The 25,773-nt window shown below is 47.9% G+C and overlaps 1 protein-coding gene across 1 annotated transcript in view; it reads right to left on the bottom strand.

Moving 5' to 3' along the window:
- LOC142803491 (uncharacterized) overlaps nucleotides 1–2,101 on the bottom strand; it is a 42,850-nt gene extending 40,749 nt beyond the window's left edge. Inside the window, exon 1 of the mRNA XM_075888606.1 lies at nucleotides 2,026–2,101. Within this exon, the coding sequence (XP_075744721.1) occupies nucleotides 2,026–2,095 (70 nt within the window). The 5' untranslated portion in view covers nucleotides 2,096–2,101. The remainder of the gene's footprint in view (nucleotides 1–2,025) is intronic.
- Nucleotides 2,102–25,773: the final 23,672 nt, after the last annotated feature.

The raw sequence follows: 25,773 nt of genomic DNA, 5'->3' as shown, positions 1-25,773 counted from the left end.
CCAGTTCACATCGCTGCCTTTCCTTTCCGTCTTGTTCCTTCCTTCCTTTAATAAGTAAGTTCATGACCTACACAGAAATGAGTTGTCTCAAGCATTATTTTTTGAGGGGTATCCCTTGCGGTCCCCATGTATTCAATTGTAACCATTAAACAAAACATGCGGGCGTTTTCAAAACTCATGCATTCACTTCAAGCTGTCTTCAGATAACTTTTTTATCGAAACAACACGCCAATTCGCCATTAGAAGCGACCCACGTATCACATATGAAAAATAATTTCTTGGACGTGCCCGAGTGAGCATACATTTTCTTCGATCCCCCTTACCGTACACACACTCCCTTTTGAGCGCCACCCCAACCTTCAATATCCTGTCCTTGTGGGACTGAATTTCAATAATACGGCCCCAGTTAAGTATACATGACCACCCTGGTATAGCCAGTGAATTGGAAAAATCAGACAATAGGTAAAGCCACAAAACTGGTTTGATGTCGCTCAAGTGCTGGAGGTCACTTAAAGGCACGTTTATACTAGACAGACACGACACTAATTTTGGCCTGCGGGCTGTCTTTAGGAGGGTCTTTTCTCTGGTCGTCTGCCTATGTACCCCGCCGACACGAACAGTCCGCCGGTGTTATCTCGAAGACCCCGCCCACGCCTTGTCATGCTCACAGTCTTTCATTGGTCAATTCTGTAGTCGCATTGAAGGCACACGCAGCGACACCGATTAATTTTGTACACCTGCACTTTGATTTCAGCCATGCTCCCTGCTCTGCGATTGTCCTTCTCTGTCTACGCGGTGCAGCCCCCGCCATTATCTATGGTGACGAAAAATGGGGTGGAGAAGAAAAGATTTTGGTTGGGTGCTCGAGCTGTCTATTCAGATGGCCTAGAAGCCTCGGAGAGGGCAATGTTAACTCCCCCGAGATTGCCCGCTTCCTGGTCGTTTGAAGCGAAAACAAGGGGCAAATTTTCACTCAGCCACAAATCTACCGAAGACACGCCAACGCAGGTTTGTGGATGCGTTTCGCTGGTGTCTTCGGTCTGTCATCTTGTTACAATACGATGAAATGCTGTATTTCGAGGCGTCGTCGTCAGCCTAGTGTGACCATGGGGTCTGGTGACTTCGTCGGTGGGCGGCTCGTCGGTCACTGGTTTGCGTCTGCCACGTGTATTCGTCGGGGTCATATCAGTGTCGTCTCTTTCTAGCATAAACGCGCCTCAATAAGTTGTGGATGCACGCTAAGGTGAGAAGCAGCCCTTTGCGTTAGCCATGCTTCGCGATCTCACCCACGCCAGCTTTGCCACAACGAGTGTTTCAGATTAACGTTGCAAATGGGAATTCTTGGTCTGCATTATTTTTATTACTACATAAAAGCACCAAGAAACAATACACAAGAAACGCGCCCGATGGCACACGCACAGGGCTGTGTGCGTCACGCATGCTTCTCCCGTTTCTTCACGCTGCCATAGTAACGCTTTGTCGTCGTCGGTTGTGAGAATAGGTCATGTGTGGCTAAGCTCACGGAATCATGCTGATTTATTTAGTAAGCTTACGCTTAGTGAAGAAATTGCAATCGGTAAAACAAAGCTCATTCAATAAAAAACTGCCGCAAGCGTAAGCTTCCGTTATCTGCGCCGCTGATTAGATACTAGCTTGGCACATTTTGCAATCTCTGTCGATACATCCCGCTTGGGACACTGTCATGAGTAAGAGGGTGCGAGGCGCCTGCCAAACACTGCATGCGGCCATGGTCCCCGAGGCCCCGATGATGAGCATTTGCTGGAAGAAAGCTCTCGAGATAATCGTGACAGACGGAAGTGTGACTTGTTTCACAGTAACAGGGTCGTAATAAACAAAAATACCTTCAGATGTCGAAAGTAAGGTTTTCATGGTAGATAATCCTCGCGGCCAACTGCTTCGGAGAATATGTAAGTGTCTACATTTGGTACTTTGAAGCGAGGTAAAGCAAAACACATTGTAAAAGCACAGGCAAAATGTATAGATCGAAACCCAGAAAATATTTACCTGCGTCGCTGCTTCTGGAAGTGACTAGGAGAAATAGTGTGATCACTATCCCGTATGTTTTGTAGTTCATAGTGAACGTTTCTTAGAAACTCCCAAGTGTGTAAAAATATATTCTGGTGTTCGTTTTTATGCATATACGCAGAGAAACAAAAGAATGTTTTATTTATTCAGTTTTGCGGTCTTCAATATATACTGTAACGTTCATCTGTTCACACTGAAGTGACGCACCTGAGTGTCCTTTGGTCAGGCAATAATTATTCTCTTTTTTTTCGTTGAAACGATTCCAACTGTTAATGCAAAGCGGCGAAATTCAAGCCTATTGTAAAAACCTGAGTTCACGGCCAACCCCTTCGTAAGATAGCAAACACCGCGTGTTCCGTTGCACACAATAGGAACAACAACTGCCAGAATACAGAGAGTCACTCCGTGCAGACCGAGTATATAGGTATTGAATAGAGTGAACCTTTATGCTGCTCTACATACATTTTCATATGTGCGTGACCATTTGGCGAGCATTACATGAAATATGGTGGCTAAGCATTTGTGAAACATTTGCGAAACAAAATCTTCATTTTTTATCGATCTGCCACCTATCTGGCTTACGTGGACTGCCAGCTGTTAGTTTCCCTCACTATCGTTACAATCGTAATGTCTTTTAATCAGATAGCGATCGTAGTATCTCTCAAAGTCCTCCAGGAAGGCAAACGCTCATTAACCTCGGCATAAATTACTCAACATAACATTGTGCTTAGTAGTAGTAGTAGTAGTAGTAGTAGTAGTAGTAGTAGTAGTAGTAGTAGTAGTAGTAGTAGTAGTAGTAGTTGACTTTTATTTTCAGCCGCAAAGTAAAGGCTGAGCATTTCGATCATCTGCGTGACCATTCGACGCTGTACTTCTGCGTCTTAGGCGCCAATCCAGTCGAGCCAGGTGGGATTGGAAAGAGAAGGGAGATGGTAGACGCTGGATTACCAAGCAGTTAGCAATAGAAAGAAAGGCAGTGTGACAGGTTGGCATATGCAAACATACCATGCGAAAGAAGAAAACATCTTCACGTACCACCACTACCCATTTAACATGCACCCCGACAATAACAGAACACTCGAAAGTAAATAAAATAGACTCTTACACCACCTGACGCTGTCCTAAGTAGAAGCATTCTTTATTGTGAGTTAGGAAAGAAAAATCATCGGCCTGTACCATAAATATAGCAGGCAATGTCAATTATCCAAGAGAAACGAACAGGGCACAGCCAAGTGAAACTTTGCAGTGGAGTATGCACTCTCAGATGATATGGCAGTTGCAACCGTGAGTAACAGCGGTGGTCGAAGGGCTGGCGACTCCGGTGATTAGAGCCGACCACGGGAAGCTGCGGAAAAATCGGCTATCACATCGGCAATGAATATCTCGCTAATCAAACTCTACAATCTGAACGTTTATCTGAAGGCGAATATCGCTGGTACCGCAGGCGATCTTGGTTTGCTTTTGATACCAAAAAATGCAAAAATATTTGGGTGCCTGCACACTCTTCTCTTCTTGGCAACCAGGCGGCTCTAACCACGGCTCCAGGACGCCGATCCACTGAGACTCCTTTCTTGGCTCGAGAGGAGGTTGCATGATTGCTTGCAAATAAATTACTCCCCGTTGTCGACTTCAAAGAGCCCGGTTCTGCTCCGGTGCATTACTCGCTTAACAAGCAGCAATAGATTTCACAGTACCATCTAGTTTGCCGGCACCATCTTGGTTATATCAAGCGGAGCAGACGACACCATGTGCGGCTGCACAGAGCCCGTGTTTTTGCGTACTCCGTCATGAATGCGGCAACTAAACACGCGCCAATCTTCATTTTATTCATGGTGATCAAGATGCTACAACACTGCTCTGTTCCCTATTGCAATCAATGTGGAGAAGCCGGTAGTGAAGGAAAAAAGGTACGTCTGTTTGATATATGTGACGAATGTTTCGTTGATGTTCACATTGATTCGCAGAAGCATTTGGCTAAGCAAAAGGTATTCAGCGAGATCAACCACCCAGTGCTTATCAATGGAAAGGTGAAACTCCTTTTTATACGTGATAACTTCGTGCTATAGCATGGCAGCTCGCACCGAGATTGCGTTTGTGCACACTTTTCTTTAAACACAACAGCGTGATTGGTACAACATTTTGTTGTTGTTACTGTTATTTTTCCTTTAATCCCGTGCAATGAAATTTCTTGCCAGGATTTGTTACTCCAGGAAAGCGATATTTAGTTCAGTTTTGGTGTGAAAAACATGGTGCCTCACCACGTAGCACTCTAATCAGGGGTGGATTATCCAGGGCTCAAAAGGGTCAAGTGAACCAGGCTTTCTGGTTTTAGGGGGCCCCCCAAGGGCCAAATAAATAACCGAGTTTGTTATTTCGTTAAAAAAAGTGTTACCATCTTGCTGGATTCCCCTGATAGAAATAGATGATTTATTTCAATAATCAATATACATGCTTCTAGCAGATTGTTCGTTGCATAACGCGCATAATCTTGAAGCGAGCTCACAGTTGTGCAGTCTGTGGTAAGAATAATTTACTCGCCCAAGACCATGCTTCTTTAGAAGAGCCTAAATGTGTGTTGTATGAAATTGAAATTATAGCTAGACGATTGGTAGCGCATTTACTGTAAGTAATAACTGTAACTAACTGTAACTGCAACTGTAACTGTCACACAGCAAACCTTGTGCATTTTACAACGAATGACGCTGGGCGAACTTAAGGTCACTTTACCTGCATGATGTCATACGACGAAAACAAATGTCATTTTGAAATGATGACCATGACATTATCAATCCTGAGTCATGGATTTTGGGAGAAATCAAAATATACTGAAACTTGCATGCAACACGCGTGTAATCACAAAAAAAGTTTATGGGTAAAAAGGTGCTCATAGAATATAAAGGCGACTGTTTCACACAACTTGCCACATCTGCGCGACACGCTCGAAAACCAACATGGCCGACGTTATGCGTGATCGAGCGTGAGTACAGTCAGCTGGAGCGGGGCGCACGACTGACTTCCCGAATGTATAAATGAGACGGTGGCAGCGATTTCGTGTAGTCACCACTTCGGTAACCACAACACTTGTAATCAAACGATTAACATCCGCGTTACAGGCAACAACGACAAAAGAGCAAAAATCACAAGTGGTCGGCAAGCAACCGCTGTAGTAGAGAATAGCTTTTTTTGCGCGTGCTTTTATGTCATCAAACTGAACACGTGCCAGTAAGTTGATCTAGTGAAGGACAATATATTTATAAGTGATAAACATTACGTATAGCTAAGTTGACAGTCATCGCCCTAAAAGTCCCTGGCATCGAGACTATACTCATTCAGTACAAAATTGAATGCGAATGTGTTTCGGGAACTTATTTTACCAAAATGTCATTTTCGTCAAATGACATTATTTTACACGTGCGACAGTGAACAAATGGCATTACAAACAAATTCCATTTGCTCTGATTGACATTTACTTGCCTAGTGACAAGGGGTAAAAGGCCCACCTGTCAACTTTGGCGGAGCTCGCACGCAGGCAACCAAAGCATGCGCTACCCAATCAGTGAAGCTGAAGCAGATACAGGAAGCTATTTCTCACAAAGACGCCCTCTGATTTTCGAGAGAATATGTCTTCTCTTGAAATAAGGGTAAACAACGCTATAGGTCAATACAGATTGAAGAAACACGCGGTGCTTGGAGTGCACTTCTAAGTGTCGTAGGCACTCCTTTTCTTAAAGTTTAATCTTTTTTCAGTATGATCTAACGAACCAGAGAAATCTTGATGCTGTCGATGTGTCTTCGGCTCCTGATATGGATTGTTGTGATGGCAATCTTTCAACGTGCTCTGCAATAAAAAAATGCCCAGGTGATAATAAACAATTCTGAGAGAGAGAGAGAGAGAGAGAGAGAGAGAAAGATGCAAGGAAAGGCAGGGAGGTTAACCAGACGCACATCCGGTTTGCTACCCTACACTGGTGAAGGGTTAAAGGGAAGAAAAGAGGTTGCAGAGAGATGAGAAGGTACACACAATCACGAGCACACTCGGGGAGCACACACAGTCTACAGGCGGTCGCTCAGGTTTGTTGACTAGGTAAAGTAGCAGTGCTTTAGTCGCTTTCTGCGCAACTGAGGCAGATGCCCAAGGTCCTAGTATCTTCTGCACACAAAATGGTCTGGGGTGAAGTTGATTCAAAACCATCCGGAGCTGGCATTGCTGTGTGTCGTAGCAAGCGCAGCTGCACAGGACGTGTTCGATGGTCCCTTCAGCTCCACAGTAGTCGCATGTAGGAGTGTCTGCCATACCAATGCGACAGGAGTACACCTTTGTAAATGCAACACCCAACCAAAGGCAGCATAACAGTGTCGCATCGGAGCGGGAAAGTTGTGATGGTAGCTTTAGCTTGAGCGAAGGATCCAGTTCATAAAATTGACACCTTTGGAAGCTGGTAGACGACCAGAACATGCGTGTGAGATCTCGAGCCAGCAGGTAAAGTTGTCTTGCTGCATCATTCCTTGATAGAGGAATCGGGACTACACGGGTTCCTTCATGGGCTGAGCGGGCTGCATCATCGGCTAATTGATTTCTGGTAATACCGATATGTCCAGGCAGCCATTGATATATAATATCATGCCCTCGTGCTAGAGCTTCATGATGGCAATGTCTTATTTCTTGCACCAATAGGCAATATGCGAAATTACTAGCGCCATCTAGTGAACGCAGCAGGTACCATATCCGCCATTTTGATGCTGGCGAGGCTTGACCACTACGCGCGGGCGACCCACATGCGAACGTACGCGTTTCAACGCTTCGACTGTCGCAGTGAGATTTTTTTGCTGGCGAAATGTTAGTACACTGCTGTGTGCCGCTGTGCAAGCAGCGCGGAGTCACAGACAGCGATGGGAGCTAGGTATGCGGCATGAATTACAATTTTGCAGCGATCATTTCAACGCAAAACAGGGTATGGCGTGCACAAGAATTTATGGGCACAGTATAGGATGAATGTATCTCCGCGGTGCGCGGGCTGCACGAGAGCAATGCAGGACTAACCATTTTTCTGTGTTACGTAAACAGGCCGTGTTTTTATAGGTTTGTCAGCTTTGCGACTAGGTGTTTTCACTACGTCGGGGCTCTACACGACAGTGCTGCTCTTCGATTTACCGTTGCGAACTCGCTGAAAAGCAGTGCGGCATTCAAATTTTTTTATGACTTTGGGGAAGCCTCGGACTACCCGCCGACTATCCGCGGTGAGTCTGAGATGGTAAATCGAAGAGCGCTGGTGGTTCCCTGCAGTCGAATAGAGAGTCCGCCACTGCTGGTGGGGTAACAAGTGTGACAGAACCGAACTGTTAGGACGGGCTTTTTTGTGACGATATTACACCATGTGGGTAGACGACGCAGAAATGTTATTTTTGAAGGTGATTGCGCACAGAGACGAGCAGAGCTTCTGCTACTCCGAGTAACATGCCGTACACGCATCCTAGAAAGGCAGCTCGGTTGCTTGTCCGCGTTCAAGCTCCGTTGTGTCCGCAAGTACAGTCACCGCGCAGCAATAAAACAGTCATTTGGAAGATAAGGGCTATGTCCACTTTGGAACAGAAAAGTATCTGCTCAGGCACTTAACTTCAATTCCCCCAACATGCGCAGACGCAACTTTTCCACTGGAGCCTCCCTCACTAATTTTCCTTTACCAACGAAATAAAATCGAAAAGATAGCGGGGCGCACTGCCGTAGGTTTCGAAAACTAACACCATGAGTATCGCCAGGGCTTGACTGAATGACGTTCTGCATGAGTTCAGTGCGCGGCAGTCCTATTTATTCGTAAGACGAGATTTATTCTCTGCATTTTAGTCTGTTTGGCTCAGTTGCGTTGCAGCTGGTTTTTTTTTAGTTGCAACTCACCTCACTTGAAAAATGTTTCAGGTTGCATATAAAACATAGAGCTGTGGAGACAGCCATAACTTAGTTTTATGGGATTCAGCATTTTGGCTGCCTTACACTCGCAGCTCCTACAAACCTTTGAAGCTACTTAGATATAAAAATTAACTTATTTAAATTCCCCCTAGTGTCCACAAGTGACTAATGCCTCTTAAGGCTTGCTGTGAAGGGCCATAACTAGGAAAGGCTGCTAAGAAACGGGAGTGTGCACTGAAAAAACTGAGGGGGAGGGGGTCACATCATAAGTGCATCATTACTCCTGCAGTGCACGCATAAGTGTGACCTCTATTCCTTGTGAGATGAATTTGTGATAGTGCTTGTGTTTGTAAACAACAATCGTTTAAACAGCTAAGAGAAACCTAGCTCATGACGTTGCACTGAATGTTTGTTTGCTTATATCTTGTAGGTATCCTTCGACCGCTATCCGAAAGATGCAATGACATACAAGTGGCAAGATGTAGCAATATTCCCAAACAGTTTGTCCACATCGCATGTTTGGGCACTGGAAAACGTCTTGCTGTGGCTATCGCAGTAGCTCAGCGCAGTGAAACAAGTTTTCAGGAGTCGTACGGCCGTACTAGCGAACGCGTTGCCGTCGACCGCTCGCCCACATTAAAATGGCGGTGGGGTAAAAATGCACAGTGTTGCCAGAGCACAAAGCAATTTCGCATATGGTCCATTGGTCGTGACTCCTCCTACGCATGGCAGACTGCAAACTCTGAAGCGCTGCCTTCGAATCACAGAATATGACCCATTTTCCTGGACGTTCTTGAACGAGATAGTGTAAAGCAGCCCTTATAGCAGCAAGCTCTGATGCCGTAGATGTAGTCATATGCGACAACTTAAACTTGATTGTCATTGCTGCAGCCGGAATTACAACGGCACCTGATGAGCTGCTGGACGAGACGGACCCATCAGTGTATATCTGCGTTCCGTCTAAGTACAACTCATGTAATAATAGAAGTGTTGCTTGCTTCAATGCTACTCTGGAGTAATTGCTTTTCTTTTTGATTCCCGGAATTTCTAGACGTACTTGCGGCTGGTCGAGGCACCACAAGGGACATGCCATTCTCGCAGCTGGCGTATATCCTGATGGAATGCTGTTTAGGTGCTTGGCTATGACACCTGAAAACGTAGCACGTGATCTTCCGGAGGCTAGAAGGGCCAAGTGGTAATCGGGGACACGGATAGCATGTCGAATGTGTGCTCTGAGGCAATCCACAACACTATATGTCCTGACCGGATGGTCTTTGGCAAGCATGATTGTGGCATAAGTAGAAGCGCATCGGGGCAGTCCTAGACAGATACGCAGTGCCTGACCCTGCAAACTCTCCAATGAATGTGTATTGTATTTGCAACTGTTAGTCAGTACCGGCAAGCTGTAGCGCAATAGACCCAGAAACAGGGCCCTGTACAGCTGTAGCATGGAGGCCACAGAAGTTCCCAAATATTTCCCGCACATGAATTTCATTATATTGTTGCGGGTTCGCGGCTATGCAGCTATGCGGGCGGTGCGAAGAAGAAGACGACGACGTTGGTGGGCTGTTCGAAAATACACAACGGCTGCCATCTTGACTGCTGGAGTACTTTTCTACTCTAAAGTAGTAAATACATTCGCAACATTTTTGGTGGTGGTGCTGGGTACGACGCAAGACGGAACTTCGAAGCGGACGTGTTCTCGACTGCCCGACCATGGCAACAGAAACCAATTCTGCCGCTCCTGTTTCAGCCGCGACTCCGGCGCAGCCTGTACAGCCGGTCGTATTGACGCAACCGCGCGACCCTGGCAACTTCTGCGGCACCGACCATGTTGACGTTGACGACTGGATTCCGAAGTTCGAGCGGTTTGCAGCAGTGTACCGGTGGGACCCTACGATGATGCTCGCCAACGTTGGCTTCTATCTCTGCGGAACAGCTGGCGCGTGGTTCGAGGCTCATGAAGCGGACATAACCAGCTGGGATACTTGCAAACAGAAGCTTCGTGACCTGTTTGGTAAGGCCGTCGGACGCCAGCGGGCCGCTTCTAAAGAACTCTCTGGTCGGGCACAAACTACGACCGAATCATATGTCACCTACATCCTTGACGTTCTCGCCCTTTGCCATCGTGCCGACCCCAACATGTCCGAGGAAGACAAAGTAAGCCATTTACTTAAAGGCATTGCAGATGATGCTTTCAACATACTGGTTTCCAAAGACTGTTCCACCATTGATGACATCATCAAAGAGTGCCGCCGATTCGAAGAGCTGAAGAGTCGCCGGGTCGCCAAGAATTTCTTGCGACTTCCGAACACGGCCGCTACGTCATCTTGCGAGGACCTTCAGCCGCCATGCAGTCAACCACATAACAACGAGAGTGTAGTTCGCATCGTTCGTAGAGAAATCGAGGCCGCGTCTCCGTCTTTTCTGACCCGCCCATCTGATGATCGACCAACGATGATGAAAAACGTACAGCGCGAACACAAGACGGGAATACTAAAGAGGGGACACAGACAAGCGCTGACTAGCAACTGAATTTTTATTAACACAGAAGCGAAATATATACGGAAAAAAAATAACAGAAACAAGAAAACTGAAGAAATTACAGCATGACAAGGATACTTCCATGTTATTGTTACACGCGCTCTTCTAAAAAAGATAATTCTTTGGCCGATAACCCGATGGAAGCCATGCTGATGCATAGCGACCCTTCTTTTGCGATATGAGCGGCTTCAATGATTTCACGAGTACGCATGTCCTGATGTCTACCGATGATTGTTGTTTCTTCAAACAGGGGTGTGCAACCGCAGGAACTGCAATGAATGGCCAAAAAACCTTCTTTGGCGTTGCGCACATTATTCTTGTGCTCTCGGAGGCGGTCATTTAGACACCTTCCAGTTTGGCCTATATAACAACACCCACATGAAAGTGGAATGCGATAAATGACATTATGTGAACATTCTAGAAATTTATTACGATGCTTGGTAGTGCACTGGTGTTTCCTTTTTTTAACAGGACAGGTGACACGCGAAAGATATGACAATTTGTGAGGTGCTGAAAAAACCACTCGAACGCCGCACTGTTGCCCTATTTTTCTGAGACGATGTGAAATATTATGCATGTATGGTATGACCGAAATCTTCTTGCCTCGACCGGTTTCCATGCTTGCCTGCTGAACATTTTCCTGGCAGCTTTTCTTCTTTTTTCTGTAAATTACTCCCGCTACCGATGTGAGCAGCTTTTGTGGATAACCTGCTGCTTCGAGCCGACGAATCTGCGCCAAGAAACTTCTAGTGACAACGTGGTGACAAGATTTATCTAATGCGTTGGAAAGACATGTTTGAACAATGCTTCGCTTGACTAATTTTGTGTGTGACGATGTGTACGGCAACAACGGTTTTTGTGCTCGTGGTTCGTACATCCAACATGAATGTTGATTGGCAAATGTTAGTCTGAGATCTAAAAAACGAATGCTGTTGTCTTCTGGCATTTCATGTGTGATACACATGAAATGCCAAGTTGCAAGTTCAATGAAAAATGTTCAAGTTCAGTGAAATGTTCAAGTTGCAACAAGTCACCTCATATCTTTATTTAAAGAGTGCCTGTCGCCTCTGTGTATCACACATGAAATGCCAGAAGACAACAGCATTCGTTTTTTAGATCTCAGACTAACATTTGCCAATCAACATTCATGTTGGATGTACGAACCACGAGCACAAAAACCGTTGTTGCCGTACACATCGTCACACACAAAATTAGTCAAGCGAAGCATTGTTCAAACATGTCTTTCCAACGCATTAGATAAATCTTGTCACCACGTTGTCACTAGAAGTTTCTTGGCGCAGATTCGTCGGCTCGAAGCAGCAGGTTATCCACAAAAGCTGCTCACATCGGTAGCGGAAGTAATTTACAGAAAAAAGAAGAAAAGCTGCCAGGAAAATGTTCAGCAGGCAAGCATGGAAACCGGTCGAGGCAAGAAGATTTCGGTCATACCATACATGCATAATATTTCACATCGTCTCAGAAAAATAGGGCAACAGTGCGGCGTTCGAGTGGTTTTTTCAGCACCTCACAAATTGTCATATCTTTCGCGTGTCACCTGTCCTGTTAAAAAAAGGAAACACCAGTGCACTACCAAGCATCGTAATAAATTTCTAGAATGTTCACATAATGTCATTTATCGCATTCCACTTTCATGTGGGTGTTGTTATATAGGCCAAACTGGAAGGTGTCTAAATGACCGCCTCCGAGAGCACAAGAATAATGTGCGCAACGCCAAAGAAGGTTTTTTGGCCATTCATTGCAGTTCCTGCGGTTGCACACCCCTGTTTGAAGAAACAACAATCATCGGTAGACATCAGGACATGCGTACTCGTGAAATCATTGAAGCCGCTCATATCGCAAAAGAAGGGTCGCTATGCATCAGCATGGCTTCCATCGGGTTATCGGCCAAAGAATTATCTTTTTTAGAAGAGCGCGTGTAACAATAACATGGAAGTATCCTTGTCATGCTGTAATTTCTTCAGTTTTCTTGTTTCTGTTATTTTTTTCCGTATATATTTCGCTTCTGTGTTAATAAAAATTCAGTTGCTAGTCAGCGCTTGTCTGTGTCCCCTCTTTAGTATTCCCGTCTTGTGTTCGCGCTGTACGTTTTTCATCATGCAATACCAACTAGCCCAAAGTTTCACTCGACCAACGATCTCGTTGATCCAACAGGTCGTGAGAGAGGAGCTGGCAAACGTTGGGCTGCAGCCTGTATGTTCGTTGACGGAACCTCGGGTCAGTACCATAGCGCCTTCTCCTGCACCAGAAAGATTCCGCCGCTATCGTGATCCTGCTCAGTGGAGGACACAGGACGACAAGCCTATATGTTTTCATTGTCATGGTGTAGGACACATCTCCCGCTACTGTCGTTTCCGCACGTATCCACCTCGGTCGTTTCCTGGCTATCGACGTGACGACAACCACCGGCCCCTGCAGTATGGCGCTCGTGACGATGGACCGTACAATGGCACTCCTGCGACACCAGTCCGCCGGTCCAGCCGTTCGCCGTCCCCGCATGACCGTCGCTCCAGGTCACCTCAGCACCGCCGCTATTCGTCGCCCCACCCTAGTGGACGCCCTTCTTCGGAAAACTGAGCAATGCAGCTCCCGGAGGTGACGCTGCATTGGACTCCCGACCTGAAAACCCTCTGCTGACCTTGACTACGGACAAGAACCTGCTTGATGTAGAAGTGGATGGCCTTCCTGTTACTGCCCTTATTGACACCGGCGCACATATTTCAATTCTGAGCTCTGACCTCCGTGCACGATTAAACAAGGTCCTTACGCCGCCAGAGTCCCTATTTGTACGTGTCGCTAGTGGAGCGACCCCGGCTGTGCTCGGAATGTGCACCGCGCGTGTGAGATTCGCCGACCGCCAGACGTCCGTTCTATTCCATGTTCTCGCTCACTGTCCACATGACGTCATCCTTGGACTCGATTTTTTGTCCGACCACTCCGCTGTAATTGACTGCTCAGCCGGCGTCGTGCAACTTGACTTGCCTGCGGCCACCGAAGAGTCGAAGATGGTACAGAACAAGCTTTCGTGCGCTGAGTTTGTTCGCCTCCCACCCCAAGCCCTAACTTGTGTCACAGTTGAACCATATCCCAGTGTTCCGGATGGGGATTACGTGGTCTTTCCCTCTCCCGGTGTTTTACTGGCCCGCAACGTTTCCTCCCCGTACACCATATTAACTGTCACAGCGAACAAGACGTGCCTTCCTCTTCTGAACTTCGGACTCAGCCCTCAAATCCTACCACAAAGCATTGTTCTCGCCACTCTTTCACCGTCACACGAGTGCCAGATCTCATCAGTGTCACGTGAACTGGCCACAGTCGCCTCCCCGAACCCGCATAGCACCGACGCAGCCAAATCTACACGGCTCAACAATGTAACTAAGATGATTGCCTCAGACCTGTTGCCGTCTCAGGTCAAAGACCTCACTGATCTTCTCACGAGCTATTCGGACATATTTGACTTTGACGGTAGGCCCATAGGTCAAACATCGCAAGTCAAACATCGCATTGATACCGGTGATGCAGCTCCAATTCACAGGCGTCCCTATCGAGTGTCACCATCAGAGCGCCAAGTTATCCAACAGGAGGTGAATAAGATGCTCACAAAAGGCATCATAGAGCCCTCATCGAGTCCGTGGGCGTCCCCTGTAGTCTTAGTTAAAAAGAAGGACAATACCTGGCGTTTCTGCGTGGACTATCGGCATTTAAACAAGGTCACCAAAAGGGATGTCTACCCGCTTCCTCGTATTGATGATGCCCTGGACTGCCTTCATGGCGCAACCTATTTTTCTTCGATAGACTTACGCTCCGGTTACTGGCAGATCGCCGTGGACGACCTCGACCGGGAGAAGACCGCCTTTGTAACGCCTGACGGTCTCTACCAATTCAAGGTAATGCCGTTTGGCTTGTGCAATGCGCCGGCGACGTTCGAGCGGATGATGGACACGCTTTTGCGCAGCTTTAAATGGTCTATCTGCCTGTGTTATCTGGACGACGTGATTGTGTTTGCCCCAACCTTTAAGTCTCACCTCGAGCGCCTTTCCTCAATTCTTTCAGTATTTCGAGAGGCTGGGCTCCAACTTAATTCTTCGAAATGCCATTTTGGGCATCGCCAAGTTACTATTCTAGGGCATCTCGTTGACTCCTCCGGCATCCGCCCCGATCCCGACAAAGTCCGAGCTGTCCTGGATTTTCCTGTACCGACTTGTGTCAAGGACGTTCGAAGTTTTGTGGGCCTATGCTCATATTTCCGACGATTTGTCAGAAACTTCGCAGAGGTCGCACGCCCCCTCACTGATCTTTTGAAGAAAGATGTACCATTTGAGTGGGGTCCTGATCAAGGCACGGCCTTTTCCCAGCTCATAACACTTCTGACCACGCCACCGATTCTCGCCCACTTCGACCCGTCTGCTCCAACCGAGGTCCGCACTGATGCTAGTGGCTACGGTATTGGCGCGGTTTTAGCCCAGCGTCAATCCGGTCACGATCGAGTTCTTGCGTATGCCAGCCGGCTCCTTTCTCCTGCCGAACGCAATTACTCTATTACGGAACGCGAGTGCCTGGCCCTTGTATGGGCAGTTGGTAAATTCCGCCCCTATTTATATGGCCGGCCTTTCACAGTTACCACTGACCATCACGCTCTATGCTGGCTTTCAGCCCTCAAAGACCCAACGGGGCGCCTTGCTCGTTGGGCTCTGCGCCTCCAGGAATTCACATACACAGTGGTTTACAAGTCTGGCCGTTTACACCAAGACGCCGACTGCCTCTCTCGGTACCCCGTTGACGCTCCAGATCTAGTAACCGACGACGCGTCCATCTGTATTTCCTCGCTCTCTGCTTTCGGCAACATGGGATGTGAGCAACGGCGTGACGCGTCCCTACGAGAGCTAATCGACCGCCTGAACACAGGCTGTACAGACAGTTCGCTTCGCATGTTCGTTGTCATAGACGGCATTTTATACCGCCGCAACATGCACCATGTGGGAAACGAACTACTACTCGTAATACCCACTCATTTGCACTCGACCGTACTTCAGCAACTACATGATGTACCAACGGCTGGCCACCTTGGTGTTGCCAGAACGTACGACCGTGTCCGCCGACGCTTTTTCTGGCCCGGCCTCTACCGTTCTGTACAACGTTATGTTAGGTCTTGTGAGTCGTGCCAACGCCGCAAAAGGCCAGCGGTACACCCCGCCGGGCTCCTTCAACCGATCGACGTACCTGCCGAGCCTTTCTATCGTGTCGGCCTCGACCTGCTGGGCCCTTTCCCTCTTTCTACCGACGGTAACAGGTGGGTCGCCGTCGCCATAGATTACTCGACCCGTTTCGCAATTACGAGACCTCTTCCAAGCAGCTGCGCTACAGATGTCGCCGACTTTTTGATTCAAGACGTCATCTTACATCATGGCGCTCCTCGTCAACTGGTCACCGATCGCGGTCGCTACTTTTTATCTAAGGTAATCGACGATCTACTTCGTTCTTGTGCAACCAAGCACAAGCTTACGACGGCCTACCATCCTCAAACGAACGGCCTCACAGAACGTCTGAATCGCACGCTCACTGACATGCTCGCCATGTACGTGTCGACGGATCATCGTGACTGGGACATTGCGCTACCCTTTGTCACTTTCGCTTACAATAGCTCACGCCACGACACTGCTGGATATTCTCCCTTTTACCTTTTGTATGGAAGAGACCCGACATTGCCGTTCGACACGCTTGTACCCAACCCTGCCAACCTGTCCACAGCATATGCTCGCCGCGCTATTAGCACCGCAGAGAAAGCCCGTCAGATTGCCCATCAGCGCCTTTCGGACTCGCAGCTCCGTCAGAAACGTAGCTATGACAGCCACCATCGGGACGTCCACTTTAGTCCAGGTGACCTCGTTCTTCTGTGGACTCCGTCGCGGCATGTTGGTCTGGCTGAAAAGCTTCTACCCAAGTATTCCGGACCTTATCGTGTGCTACGGCAGGTAACTGATGTTACCTATGAAATAGCACCTCTAAACCCTTCGATACCTTCCACATCTTCCGACATCGTCCACGTCGCTCGCCTCAAGCCGTACATCTCGTCCCACACCTGCTAACAAGCGCCGGGTCGGCGCTTTTCGCCGCCGGAGGTCGATGTTGCGGGTTCGCGGCTATGCAGCTATGCGGGCGGTGCGAAGAAGAAGACGACGACGTTGGTGGGCTGTTCGAAAATACACAACGGCTGCCATCTTGACTGCTGGAGTACTTTTCTACTCTAAAGTAGTAAATACATTCGCAACAATATGCACAATAGATAGCAGTCTCTTCTTCAAGTACGCACAATGCGGGCTCCATGAAATACTTCTGTCGATTATTATGCCCAGGAAACGATGCGTCCGTGCATGTTTGACATTCTGCCCATTGATGTAAACATTCCGATGGAGGCGGAAATGTTGTAGGCCCGTGTGCTCAGATTTGGGCGCACGTTAAAGAACCCCAGGTGGTCTAAATTTCCGGAGCCCTCCACTACGGCGTCTCTCATAATCATAGAGTGGTTTTGGGACGTTAAACCCCACATATCAATCAATAAACCATTGATGTAAACAGGGTATGGCGTCATTGGTTTGAGTGTAAACGCCATTAACGCACACTTCACAGTTGATATAGTTAAGCCTTGTTTCTGAAGGTAGGTTGTTGTGAGGGTTTCTGCCCGCTGTATTCGTGCACGCACCTGAGGGCGAGTAACTGCAGCACTCCAGAGGCAAATATCATCGGCGTATATGGATAGGCACACCGACTTTGGCAGAACCTTCACCAGACCAATGAGGGCAACATTGAACAATGTGGGGCTTCAAACAACTCCCTGATGTACTCCGCAGTAGGTGTAATGTTCAGCAGTTGTACCCTCATATGTTTGCACAAATAAACCCCTGCCAGTTATATAATCTTTTATCCATTGAAACATTCGTCCACCGATGCCCATTGCTGCGAGAGAAGTGAGGATGGCATCGTGAGCTACATTATCATATGCACCCTTCCCGTCAAGAAAGAGTGCCACTGATATGCGCTTGCGACTTTTTTCTTGTTGAACAAATGTCGATAAATCAAGGACACAGTCAATGGAGGAGCGGCCCCGACGAAAGCCTGCCATGCAAGAAGGGTATTTGGTGTATCGTTCCAAGTACCACTCGAGACGAAATAGAACCATTCTTTCCATCACTTTTCCGAGGAAGCTTGCGAGGGCAATAGGGCGATACGCTGTCAAGTCCAATGGGGATTTTCCCGATTTCAAAAGTGGTATTAATCGACTTATTTTTCATTTTCGGGAAACACTGCCGCTGAGCCAGGAGTTGTTGAAGCATGTTAAAAGTTCTTTTCTGGCTTTTTGTCCAAGGTGTCCCAACGCACTATAAGTAATACCATCAGAACCTGGCGATGACATGCGCTTAGAAGCGACTAACGCACCTTCCAGTTCTTCCATGGAGAATGGAATATCCAGTTCTGGTAATCGCGTCTCAGGAACAATCACGGCGTTGATGCTCTCGTTCATAATATTTCCAGCAGCTCTCGTGCAAAATTCTTCAGCCACCTCGAGTTCTGTTTTTCCATGACGGAGTGCCAAGGTTTTGAAGGGGTGCCGATGTTGCGGAATGGAGCGAAGACCACGAACTGTTCTCCAGATATATGACAGCGGTTTATGGGGGTCTAGAGATTCGCAGAATGCTTTCAAGCGTTCGCTCTCCTGCTTGTAAATGAGTCGTTGAATCTTTTTCTGGAGCCGCCTTGCTTCCCTCCGATCGTTAATTGATCTTGTGCGTCTGTATCGTCGTTCAGCACGCCTTCGTATTGCTCGCAATCTTTCCAGTTCGATGTCAAACTGTGTTATTTTAGAAGAAATTGGTAATTTACATTTGGACGCTCGCATAGCTTCCGCTATGGTATTTTCCAGGCTGCAAGCGAGGCCTTCTTGGAAAGCGTCCTCAACACGCGATGTAAACATTGACCAGTCAGTGCCAATTACAACACCGGAAGAGAATTTTTTATGATACCATCGATCGTCACGTAGGTGGGTATGTGATAACTCCCATGAGTCTCAATATCGCAAAACCATTTATCTTTGTGAGAGAAGCACCGTCACACCAATGTCAGGTCAAGGCAACTGCATACGTGAGACCCCGCAGATATGTGGGGGTACCGTGTTCATGATGGAAAGGTCGTAATCGGAAGCGAATGTAACAATGTTCCGGCCCCTGGCATTCATCCTAGTGCTCCCCCAAAGCATGTGATGGGCGTTGAAGTCACCGGTGATGATCCAAGGCCCATCGGTCCTCATTAGGATGTCTTTTAATCTGTCGCAGTCAAATCGCGATGACGGAGATATATATCCACCAATAAGCGTGAACGAAACTGCATTCTTCTTTACACGAAGACACACGTACTGATTGTCGTCATTTGAACTTATTGAGTGCAAAAGATAAGTCAAGTCTGTGCGAATGTAAACAATTACATTGCTTCGTTCTTCGCAAGCGGCTGAACAAGAAGCTTTATAACCGGACAATTTATAAGGCGTTGATACGTTTGGTTCACATATGACAAGTATAGGGAATTGATTGGCCCGAACAAATTGGCGAAAGTCCAAGATACGGGACTTCATGCCTCTGGCATTCCACTGAAAAATCGACAAACGTTTAACTTCAGTGCGGAAGATGAGATTTTGTTGAGCCATTGTGCTTATACGACGTTAGCAAGAACTGGATTCAGTGCATCCAGTATTTGCAGTGCACTCTTAGCAGACGGAGATCGTATGCTGCTCAGTAGCGTGCGAATCGTGGCAATTATTGATTGCACGATTGCAGTCACTTGCCTGTCTTGGTTGGAAAGATCTCGAAGCGGGATCGCGGACTGGCCGTCATGAAACTCCTTCGGTTCGCTTGATGCTGCTTCCCTTTGAAGTGCAGGCCACTCTGTCGCAGTTTGGGTATGCTCACTGGCTTTGTCTTTTACAGCCTTTTCCATGGAATGTGGTCTGGGAGGCAAGGGAGGTGGTACTGATGAGGGATCTGGCAAACGTGTCGAGGAGGGAGCGGGAGTCCTTGAAGACCGACGTCGACGTGAACGACGCCTTCTGACTTTAGCTGCGGCTTCTCGATGAGATGGGTGATCGCGCACCATCTACTTCAAGATGGCAATTTCCTTCTGAATCCGCGGGCAGTCCTTCGATGTGGCTTTATGAGATCCATTGCAATTAGAGTATTTCTTGATAGTTGCGACGCACTTATCCGCTTCATGGGGCACGGCGCAGCGGTGGCATACCACCGAATTCTCGCAGACGCTGCTCACATGTCCAAGTTTCATGCATTTACGGCACTGGAGAGGCTTTGGAATGAAAGGCCGCACAGCATGTCTGAAGTACCCCACCTTCACATGAGAGGGGAGTGATGTGCTCCTAAACGCAATCTTCACACAGCGAGACTTGCCTAGCCGGGTGACATCAACAATTGGAGTATCAGTTGTTGACTTGACAAGAAATTGTAAGTCATTATTGGAAATAGCCACATCTATGTCGTAGATCACGCCGGTTACTACATCACATCCCAAGGGAACATGAGAGCGCACCTGGTTGCCGTCCAAGTCAGTTACACTGCGCACAACGCCCAATGCACTTGCGTGCAAAACGTCAACAGCCAGTATATTCTTTCTGGCGTTCACTCTAATGTCCGTGATCTCATTTGGCACGAGCGTTTCCAGAGACCTCGACACAGACTGTCTGTTAGGACGTTTCATGCTGACGGCGGGAAGTGCAGGCAGAAACAGGGTGGTATAAGTGTTCGATTTTGGCGCTTCACTTACAATTTGAATAGTTGAATATGAGGATGTCCTCATGTTCCTCCTCTTCACTTTGCGGCTCAGCACAGGTTGGAAACCGTCATCTGAAAAGTCCTCACTGCTGAGATAGTAAGCATGAGTATCTTCACTGTCGCTGTCACTCGCTTGTCCCATCCGCTTCCTGGAGGCGGCCGCTGCTGACGCCGCTGGTTCCGGCAGGCGCCCGGAATGGCCTACATCCATCCCCTCCAAATGAGCAGCGAAAACTGATCAACAGACTTAAATTACCACTGAAATACGCCGGAGTTAGCAGAAGTAGCTCCTATTCAAAACACACTTCTTCGTCTTCTAACAATTCGGAAAGGCTTGTAATACGGAGAGGCTTGTAATAAATACGGCTTGTGTTCTTCGCATATAAATCTAAAAAAACGTCAAGTCTCAAGCATGACCAGATGAAAAAGCTGGAGAGAAAGTGGCGGGGCGAGGGGCACCCCTTAATATTTTTTTTTAACTGGACCCTCCACACTCTTAATCCGGCCCTGTCTCTAATTATTAAATTTGATGTCATTTGATGGCTTTAACGAACAAGGATAAAAGGAAGCCAAATGCTCGAGTGTACGATGTCATCCCTACCAATGGCACTCCTGCGTGAATGAATGGATAAACTCAGTGGGTCCTTTGAAACGGACTTTTGTGCCCTGCGGGCCGCTCGCATGTAGCAACAGAAAGACCAAGTCTCTCTGCTGCATCGCGGGCCCTTTGGACTGCCCATAACTGTTCCAGTTCGGAGCTGGTAGGAGCAGCCTCCCATTTAGACGGCGTGATGACTTCACCGCAGTGAGGAAATGAGTGAAATTACTAACACAACTATGTTATTTCAGGAGAGCTTGTGCAGAGGCTTCGTCTGTGTCGTTCCTGTCCGCCATCGTTTTGAACTGAACCGCACTTCTAATCTATGCTTGTGATGTCCTGAAAGGTATGACACTGACCGGAAAAACTAGAAACAACATTTCTCGTTTCTTGTGTTGTTTCTCGTTTTCTGGTCTCTGTCACACCTTGCAGCGCATCATAAGCATGAAAATGTACCAACTAATCGATATTGCCGTCTTATTAGCACTTTCTGTGCCATTTATGGTGCTGTTTCACCGCTCTTGCATTATGTTAGCGTAACTAGCACGTCAATAAAATTACGTTGCCTCTCGTCGACTGAAGTGACGGTGCGTCGTGGGAGCCATCATTGGGGACCGGCATGGGCGAGTGCAATCCAGCGCTATGCGCCCGTTTGTCAGGCCACTTCATGGGGTAAGAAAATGTATGAATGAAAGGATCATGCAAAGTTCACTGTCCATATACGAATAAATGGCGGTGCTTCACACAATCCCGGTATGCTTACATTTGGTATTTTATCGCATTCTGGACGGGCTTATACGAGCAACTGCGACGCGGTACCTCACTCGACAGATACTACAGCTTTAGGTTGTCATTGTTCACGTAAGCTCTACAATGCTCGCATGCTATCAGCGTCAAATGAAACGCGAACAGCGGCAAGCACTGGCGTAGTGCGTACCGTCTGCTGTCATCACCACTGACAGGCGCGCGTAAGTGCAATGTTCTCAAGGTGGATATGTGCGCAAGCAGCTACTCGCATTTTATTTGACGCCGATAGTGCCTCAAATCACAGATGTGAGTAGCTATACCGACGATTGTGAGGGGTATGCCTCGATCCACAGTGAAGTTGTACTACTTCGTCAGCTGGCGAGACGACACCGTGTGCACTGGCTGGCTGAAGCATTTTCACGAATGCCATGCGGCAGAACTTCCAAATCGTTTTAGGAGCTTGCTTCTTTTGCAGGGAGGTTGTCTCTCGTCGTTGCGCTGGTGTGTGCGCTAGTGCTCATTGCCCCCGCTAGAGACGCAGATGTGCTCTTCGTTCCAAGAGCACTCACTAGATGACCTGCCCCAGCTGAGGCGACGCTTTCTCAACGCTCGGCGCGTGCTCTAGTTTGGTAGCGCAACGCTAGGTGGCCGCAAATATATATCTCCTTTAGAATAACTCTATATGGTCCCTTCGGGACAAGAGTAGCGCAACTGTTTTCTAACGCCGCTGGCGCCGCCAGCAATCATGCATTGCAGAAAAGCTGACGCTCAGACCAATGTTCTGACGCAGCCACGGCATTCGCGCGAATTTGAACGAGGTTTATATATACGTGCGGGTGACTGTGGATCAACTCTAGGTGCGGAACTGGTCCGCAGTTCAGCCATCACAGCCATAGCAATTTTACGATGACTGGGTAAACAGGTAAAACATGTTCTACGATTTTTACCAGCTGCCGAGTGCTCTTTGTTTGTAGTGTACAAGCTAACAAAAAACTCCACTGCTCTTTATTGAGCATTGATATCTGTTAAAACGGATCCTGATTACATATATTCATGAAAATGAAATATATTTATTCGCCACTGACGTAGCTAAGAGAGCGCGATTGTCGATTTCGCTAAATTTTACAGCGAAAGCTCTTGAGATCACAAGGGTCGATTCCGGCACTGTAGATGTTCACCGCCACCGGTGTCCATGACCACTATCGCAAAACAAATTTTAAAAACCCTACCTAAAAAACATACGAGTTGCATTTTAGAATCCAACCCGAGTTTTTAGTGGCAGTCCAGTTCTCTACCACAAAGCTAAGCTAAAACTTGAAGCTGACCCAACTGACTTCATGTATGCTGCATATCGGGTAAGAATTTGTCTTTACATGTGAAATAAGTCGTTTTAGAGCAGTGAAGTAACTACCATGCGTAACACGAGGCGAATTTTGGAAAGAGTGAGCTGCTACGGACTTATGCACTTCAAAAGCCTAAGGCATAACTCTTCAATGAGTTATATTCACCGAGACTAATCGGGTAATTTCGTGTACAGTCAAAGTAAACGAATGTCGCATTCCACCAGCGTAACGTGAATACATAATAATCCCGCTCGTTATCCGGTCGAAAATTCCGACAATTTGCGAAATGTGAATGTCGCAAGACAAAATAAGTTAATAAAGTTCACTCTGCACTTTTCGCCACACGCTGAGCAAGAACGTCGCTGTTTCTTTTTTTTTACCACGCTATTTAGTCAGCTCTCACGTTGCACATAGCTGGCAATCGGGCAGAAAAGCGGTCTTCAAGCACTGCAAACAGTGCGCGAAGGACGCAAGTCAAATATGTCGATATGCAACACGACAAAATAAAACCCCAGAGGTGTCACCTACAAAAGCAAAGGGGGACTTCGCCACGTATCGGGTTGCTAGCCAGGCAAGATGGCGAACCTATGCCCTACTCGGGTCCCATTGGGGCCATATACAGTTGCTCTAATCCCCTTCAGGCACGAATTATGATGCGCTGTCAGAAACACGTCCAATTCACGTAGCATAATTTTTAAGCACCCAGTACTACATTGTAAGTAAGAAAATGAAGAGCATTGTTAAATATGCGTTCTGGTAATTAAAATTATTGAGTGTTTATCTTATTATTCTGCCACCAGTCAGCTTCAGCACTTGCATAAAACGAATCCGCTATAAGGCTAGAAATGCAGGCACAGTTTGTTTTTGTTGTATTTGTTTTGAGCGAAGAAAAAAATACTTTTCAAGTTGGTCTATCGGGAATCTTAACATCCAGTAGCCATTTCGCGAGTGGTTTGCGCACTGTGGCACGCCAACACCAGGGCATTTCGCCCGAGAAAACGCCGCGCACGTGTCTCACTCAACCAGCCGCGACGAGACGGGAGTAGCCGAATGATTGCCGCCGATCGAAAGGCGGCCCTCACCCCAACAAAGAGTAGCTCCACCCTCCAAGGGGGCACGCACATCGAGGAACCCTATCTATCGGCGGCCTGCAGCACCTCCTTCAAATGAAACGTACCCGAAACCGAGCCACTATACCCAGGTGAGTAGGCCGACAGGTGTAAAATATACAAGAAAATAACCTCGCGTCTTGTGGGCCTGTTCCAAGGTGGTCCGACAGTGTTGCGCCGTTACTAATGATGAGCAGTAGGAGAGCGTGCTGCTGCAAACAGATCCTGAGGAACAGCTCTGGGCAATTTGAAGTGCCGAGGACGCCACCAGGGCCAAAGGGCGCCTGGCGGACACCGAGGCTGAGGACTTGCACCACCGAGGCTTCCCCACTTTTATAATCAAATTTCACCTATGTTTTCATGTTTCAACTTGAAAAACGACAGGTTTTCTCCTAAAACTCATTTCAAAACATTGTTTCCATTGTAATGAACGCCTGAGCAGCGGCAAAGTTGAAGGTCTCTAGAACCGCTTCTGTCTTCATTTGGCTCGTAAGGTATGCCGAGGTGGGTTTTAGCACTCCCACTGCTCTTCCTGAAGTAGAAAGTGAGAAAGAACAAGAAGAGGAAAGGCAGGAAAGTTAACCAGGTGAGTTTGCGGTTTGCTGTTCTGCACTGGAGAGAAAGTAATGAGGATTTAAAAGGAAAAGAGAGGAGAGAAGGAGAGCACTGTACGTAAAACGATGTACAGTCAGTCAGTCGCTGAGGCCGAAACTTCTTTTACCAACATGACTTCAGCGTTCAGGCATACGACTGGGAAATTGCGGCCTGCCTTATAGAAGGCCATGGGCGATCCGTGGGGACTAGTGAGGCGCTGAAATCACTGGATTGAGAACCTCCAGCAGTGTCAGGGTTGTTTGGGCTCACGGAGTATTCTGCTTATTCAAAAGCGTAAAAATGGTGTCCAGGAGAGTGGGGTGCGAATGAGCGGATTGGCGATGCTCCTTCCCCTCCGCTTGTGTGCGGCAGCGGTCCCGGCACGTGCGTTGCGGCTGTGCGGATAGCGCGTGGTGAGGCCCTAAAAGCCGTTCCATGCGGTAGCCGAACAGCCGCCACGCACGGGCCGGCCCACCTGCCGTACCCATGCGGAGGGGGAGAGAGCGTCGCCAATTGGCTTATTTGTCCCCCGCTTGTTTGCGGCAGGGGTCCCGGCACGTGCGTTGCAGCTGCTCGGGTAGTGCGTGGAACGGCCGTAACACCTGCTGCGACCGCTGCTCGTTACACCACCGACTGGTTGGTTCACGCGCAATAAACCTGACGCACGCCTTACGTACGCCTTAAAACAAGTCTGTTTGTGACACCTACAAGATCTACGCCAGCCATCACTTCAAATCTTCTAGCGCACACCACAGCAATCGCGTTGGCGCCGTTCAACCCGCGACCCCGTGACATCTGGTGGAGGTGCTGCTTCGTTCATGTACTGGACGCCCCCGTCAAGCCGTGAACCTAGCCCACGTCGCGGAGAAGACACCGACGCCAACCAGGAGCAGCGAACAAGCCGCCGACAGCAAGGGCTGCCACCGGAGTACGGGCTTCTACAAGACAAGGCGCGGAAGATCAAGGCTATGACCGCGACTGCAGCGACAATAACAACCGCAGCGTCCCAGCCCACGATGGTCATGCATCAACCCAGGGAACC

Source organism: Rhipicephalus microplus, chromosome 3 (assembly GCF_043290135.1).
Source record: "Rhipicephalus microplus isolate Deutch F79 chromosome 3, USDA_Rmic, whole genome shotgun sequence".
Taxonomy (NCBI): domain Eukaryota; kingdom Metazoa; phylum Arthropoda; class Arachnida; order Ixodida; family Ixodidae; genus Rhipicephalus; species Rhipicephalus microplus.
The sequence above is the reverse complement of the archived record's forward strand: the minus strand, read 5'-3'. Positions and strand labels throughout refer to the sequence as shown.